At 47.7% G+C, this 6,042-nt stretch overlaps 1 protein-coding gene across 4 annotated transcripts in view; it reads left to right on the top strand.

Moving 5' to 3' along the window:
* Positions 1–6,042, top strand: part of PPFIA2 (PTPRF interacting protein alpha 2) — an 854,871-nt gene that overhangs the window by 833,682 nt on the left and 15,147 nt on the right. For all 4 annotated transcript variants that reach the window (XM_019514802.1, XM_019514801.1, XM_019514804.1 and 1 more), the window contains 2 exons: positions 893–1,052; positions 2,126–2,217. In XM_019514802.1, coding sequence (XP_019370347.1) covers positions 893–1,052; positions 2,126–2,184 — 219 coding nt within the window. In that variant the 3' untranslated portion in view covers positions 2,185–2,217. The remainder of the gene's footprint in view (positions 1–892; positions 1,053–2,125; positions 2,218–6,042) is intronic.

The following is a 6,042-nucleotide window of genomic DNA, read 5'->3' as shown; positions in this document are numbered from 1 at the left end:
GTCTTTAAAAAAAAAAGCCTTACACTCACCGGCTGCTGCAGCGGCTGACAGGGCTTCTGGGAGCTCGTGGCTGAGCCCCCCCCCATGCAGTGTGGGGCAGTAAGGGGCAACAGGGATCACCTCCCTGCCTGGCAGCAGCTGGTGAGTGGAGGGCTTTTTTATTTTTATTATTTTTAAGAGCCAGGACACAGGCTGGAAGAGCAGGCAAGGGATAGGGGCTTGTGACAGAGCTCCCCACGCAGCGCGGGGCAGTTGGAGGCAGTGGGGATTGCCGCCCCATCTGGCAGGAGCCGATGAGTACAGGGCACTTTTTTTTTTTTAAACCAGGGATGCTGGGGTCATGCGGGGCAGCCTTTAACAGGGCTGGGAGAGTCGTCGGGTGATGAGGCCTGTTTGATTGAGAGATTTAGCTGATTTGGCAGCGGCCAAATCTCTGAATCAGATTCAACTGTTAAAATAAAAGTGACAAGCTGAAATTTAACTAAACAGTGCTTTTAGATCTAAACACTTAATTCCACTATTATTTTATGAAAAACACCTTTTCAAATGTTCACATATACTTACATATTCACATACTGTTCACATACTCACATACCCACCTTCCAATTCAGTAGGCAGCTGATTTTATGGATAGTTCTACAGCAACAGGCAATAAACACTGACAAGGGCATCAAGATTTAAATGAAATCCTTCCCTCTAATATTTCTAGGTACTAAAGCAGTTGCTTTTACAAGTCTTTTTCCAAAGTTCATTCTTCTTACTGAATAAAATGAAATATGTTCTAATGTATTTGCTCAAAAATAAACTTAACAGGTAGAAAAGAAGCCCCTGTCCCAGCAAATAATAATTAATTTCATTTAGTTTTATTAAATACAAGCCTTTGTGCTGACAGAGTGATGACAAGAACTTCAGGCGTGGCTCTTCCTGGCGAAGACAGTTTCCTCCACGTGAGGTACATGGAATCAGCATGATGCCTGGCTCTTCAGAAACACTGCCAGCTGGATTCAGACTAACTACAACATCAGGGCAGTCACGAAAAATGGCAACTGATGGTATGAGGTTTTTCTGTGCTTATTCTTGATGAGATCTTTATATTTATTGTCTAATTTGAAACCCAGGCTTAACCATGGAATAACTGAAGCTAATCAAGACCATATTGGTAGGTAATGTAAAGAGGTAGCAAAAGTTATTTTGGTTAATAACAGTATTACCCAGGACCAGTCTTAACTTTGCTTATAGCCCTTTTACTAATAAAAAGACATGCTAAACATTCATTTCACCACCAAAGAACATATAATTCTTTGTGGAATTTGTGTTCTGCATAACTATGCTACTAATTTTCTCACTTTAAAGAGTGTTAGAAATAACTAGTTTGTTAGTCCTAGTTGTAACAGTTTTAAAAACCTGGTCTAAAAAACATCCATCCAGAGTCCATGTAAGAGCCTTATCTTTTTAAAAGCCTCACCTTATAGTAGCAAAATGATGTAAATTACTAATTGCATCACTGTATTCCATTGGCTCCATTGCTCATGAACATGCTTTTAATTCTGCACTCTTTTGTCAGTGATAAAAAGTTGCAGGGTAGGAAGGATTAATTTCAAAAGTCATTTCTGCTTATGCATAAAAGTACTATCTATCTAGGTGCTTCCACGGTCCGTATCATCATAGTAACTGAACATCTCACATTCATTAATGGATCTTACCCTCCACACACTTTTATAAGGCAGGGAATTGAACTGGGAATTGACCTCAGGTCTGCCTGACTCCCAAGTAGTTGTCTATTTTCTGTTAAATCATGGTTCCTTTCCCAGGACCATACTTCCTGCCGTCCAGAGATTTGAACATCATGATTATTTACACAGCCTCACAGGTGTGCATTAGGATCTGGAACAAAATAAAAGCCTCAGTAAGTTTTAAAAAACTGTTGTCTTACTAGAGGTAGCCACATTTAAACAGTGCATCAAGCATGTAGCAACCCTCAATGAGTTTAGGGATCAGATCAAACCCATAAAGTTGGCTAGAAGGAGCTACATAGCAATTTAATAGCCTTCCTGCCAGTGGGTAAACATTAATTAAATTATTGCCTTCGTGATTCTAAAGAGATGTTTGTCTTTGCAATTTTCAGTTGCTTCATCACGATTGCAGAGGTTAGACAGCTCGACAGTTCGCACATACTCATGTTGACAAGGCTAGCAAAGAAGCCAGCACTGAATTGTTGTGAGTATTCATAAAAGGCCATCATGGAAGCTGTATAAGTGTACACTATATTCAGTGGCATTACTCAAGCAAGAGCCAACATGGAATAGACGACCTAACTCAGTTCCCCCAGCAAGTCTATTTTATCAAAACAAACTATCTTAGGTGAGTGGGAGTGCTCTCAGGTTTAGTTTGAGAGATGTCAGGTTTTATTCCTCCTCCCGTCCAAACCAGCAGCTTCTCCCATGAGACCCCTTCTGATAAACTGTCTTCCATGAGACCCCTTCTGATAAACTGTAATCATCCCCTCCAGGAGAGGGGATTCAAGCTAGACAGGTTTTGATAAATAATCACGGAAAGTATATTTCATAAGACATCCAGATTCATCCCCTGTGAGAACTGGGCAGGAATCATTGGTTATTGCAGTGTATTAGTACGAGGGACCTATGCTTGGCAGCTAAAGTTAGCTTATTAGGAAAAAAGGCACACAGCGTAGGCCACTGTGGTGGTTCCTTTTCCTGACACGTTTCTGGTGTCACAGGGATAGACAGCTTGACAGTTGACACTAATAAGAATGAACAGTTATATTAGATTTTTGTTTTGAATAAGAAATATAAACCCAATTTAGGATATCTATGAAGTGGTAGTAAGCCTAAACTAAACTAGTACAAAACTTAACCTGTGGGTAAAGTTGTCCAAAGGTATCCATTATTGGTATTCTTATGTCCTCCTCAATCCACCTGGTAGTGGTCAGGATATTGAACCAGACACAATCATGGATCAATTTGATACATTAGTTCCTGTTGCTTAAATAATCTCATCATTTATCTTCCCAACAGCTGCACAAGCTGCATAAATGTCAGATGGAGTAAAGCGTAGCTCTATGGGAATATTCTATTTGCTACCAAAGCCTCAGTCTTGCAAAATATGAAGATAACAAGCACTTCCATCAATATGCTGCCATTTCATGCTAATCTAACTTAAATAACATTGTTTTCCCTTTCATTTACTTAACCTTCAGCAGACTATCTTAGACATTTATAAAGTCCTCATTACCATAGCATGTAGCTGATTTTACCTGTCTATAGAGAGCAATAGAATAAAAATACATAGTAGTCAGTTGAAGGTTTTGGTAGCATGAGTTTGGGTTTAGAGCTATCCCTTACATAACATGCCTGTGTGTTGTATATAATGTATTTTATTGAAAAAATATTTTACAACAGGTTTTAAAAAAAATACAATGGCTGTTTTTGTAACCCTTCAGTTGTAATGCCAGGCAATACAGCACTAGATCCACAAAAGGACCTTGGTGTCGCACTGCTCAGCACTGCTGTTCTTGCTGCCTAGTGAAATCTCTGGTCATGAGATAGATATCCAGCCTGCCTTTGCAATGCATGGAGAGATTTGGGTGCTTAAGGAAGTGATCAACAAAAAACAGTGTGTTGAACAGAGTTGCCTATGGTTAGCAGGAGGAGGAAATGCTGAAGTTCCACCCCTCTCAGGGACTTCTATGTATTTTGCCTTGGGGCAATCTCAGTTTCTCTTACTGAAGTTTTTCTGTTGTTCATGAAATAATGAGTATGACAGAGAGGATTGTTTAAGTTAGTAGTAGTCATTCTCAATATTCTTACACTCAAGACACCCCTCAGAAAATGCCAATTGTTACCTTTTGCACATTTTTTGACTATGGGAAAGTAATAGAGCAATTTTTCTGTTGCAAAGAATTCAGAAAGACCACCTCAGGTTTTTGATACTATCAACTCCTATTTGAAGTCTCTGGGTTTATTTTGTGAATGATATGTAGGTATCTGCACCCCTAACAGTGTTAAACTTGTGCATTCTAATATAATAAAAGCCTCTGTCTGTCTGTCTGTATGTCCATAATGCTCTGGGCCAACTGCACACGTGCTGTCCACAGGGCGGGCGGCGATTGACTGGCCCAGAGTGTTACAGACAGACAGGAGGAGGCAGAGGTGGTGGCGGTCAGGGGCCAGGGAGTGGGCCAGGCAGTCAGGAACAGAGCACGGTGCACTCCCTGCTGCAGGGCATGGCTATGTGGAGTACTGCCTGCTGTGGGGCACAGCGCGCTCCCTACCTGCAGGGCCCTCCCTGCTGTGGGCTGTGGCCTCATGGCGCACTGCCACGCGATGCTTCCACACGGTGCGGCACACCATGGTGCACCTGCTCCCCTACCTGTCACCTTTCACTCCCTGCCGCCCATTGTCAGAAGGTGCGGCACGCCCCCAGACCACAGCTGGCAGGGAGCAGGAGGCAGCAGGGAGGGAGAGGAGGGGAGCAGCTATGTGGTGTGGCCCCATGGCAGTGCATCCCACCTTGCCCCACCGTGCTATGCCCCTGACTGCCTGCCCCACTCCCAGGCCCCTGACTGCCTCCGCCCAGGGAGGGGAGTGGGCAGGGAAGGTGGTTGCACATGGCCAGACACCAAGCGGGGGCAGCACGGGGCACAGGGTGGCAGCTATAGCTGCTGCGTGCAAGCTTCCCACCCCCTTCCTGAGAGGTGACGTGGGGTGAAGCGGTAGGAGATGGGGGGCATATGGGGCCGGACATGGAAGGAGCTGTGGGAGCGGGGCACATGCCCCGCCTTTGGTTCCCCTGCACCGCACCCCTAGATGAGCCGCTGGGCTCTGATTGGCCTATGACCAGGCCCAGCCAGGGCCGGGTCATGGAGCAACTGGAGCCTGGTGGCTCCTTCAGGGGTGTGGTGCCAGGGAGCCAAGTCAGGGGCCTGGCCTGCTGGTCTGTGCACGGGGCAAGGGTGGGCTGCAGCTGCGGGCTGCGTTCAGCCTCTGCTCTCTGCCTCGCTGCTGCTGCTTTGACAGCAGTGCAGCACGGCACCACGTGAGTTCTGCAACTGGGCGTGCCAGGCAGCAAAGCACATGGCATCATGCTGTGCCACTGTCAATGCAGGGGCAACGAGGCACGAAACAGAAGCCCACAGCTACAGCCCACCCTTGCCCCATGCACAGACTGGGGGGCCATGGGCCATGCCCCTGGATGAGCTGCGGGGCTCTGATTGCTCCATGACCCAGCCCAGCCGGGGCCCCATTCGCAGTGACTGGTGCCCTGGCCAGTCCAGGTTGTGGAATAATCGGAGCCTAGCTGCTCCTTCAGAGGCATAGCACAGGGGAGAAGGGGAACGGGTCCAGAGCCAAAGGGTGGAGAATGGGCCCAATCCTGGGGGCCAGAGAACGGGTCTGGAGCAAAATGGGGGGGGGGCAAATGGGCCCAAACCCGAACCCAAACTGACGGGGGAGAGGGAGAACAGGCGTGGACCCAAACCTGAACCCAAACTGACAGGAAGGGGGGGAATAGACCCGAAAGCAAACCAGCAGGGGAGAGTTGGGGAACGGGCCGGGACCCGAGCCAGTGGGACCCAAACCAGAGGAGAGTAATGAGTCCAGACCTGAACTGGCAGGGGGAGGAGGGAGCTGGACCCAGGCCTGGACCCCAAGGCAAGGGGGACTGGATGCAGACCTTCCACACCAGCTGGCAAGTAGTGACAGCACACAGACCCTGCTCCCAGCATTGATGTGGGCACAGCAGTGCTTGGTGCGGGGCCTCTGCCTTCCTGCCACTTGTCCAGCCAGCACAGGATGGGGGGCAGTGCAGGCAGGGCTCACTCTGGGTGGAAAGGAGCAAGTGGCAGCAGGGCCTAATTGCCGCTCCCAGTGTTGGCGCACCGGCATCAGTGCTGGAAGTGGGGACTCTGCCCTGCCGGGGGGGCGTGCTTGCCAGCCTGTGTGGCAGAGTGCAGAATGTGGGTTTGGCAGCACTGGGAATGGGGGCTATGCCCTACTGCTACTTGCCCCCTTCTGCCCAGAGCCA

The sequence above is a fragment of the Gavialis gangeticus genome, unplaced genomic scaffold (genome assembly GCF_001723915.1).
Source record: "Gavialis gangeticus isolate Ggan-Ray unplaced genomic scaffold, GavGan_comp1, whole genome shotgun sequence".
Classification (NCBI taxonomy): Eukaryota; Metazoa; Chordata; order Crocodylia; family Gavialidae; genus Gavialis; species Gavialis gangeticus.
Note: the sequence above shows the minus strand (reverse complement) of the source record. Positions and strands in the feature narration are given on the sequence as shown.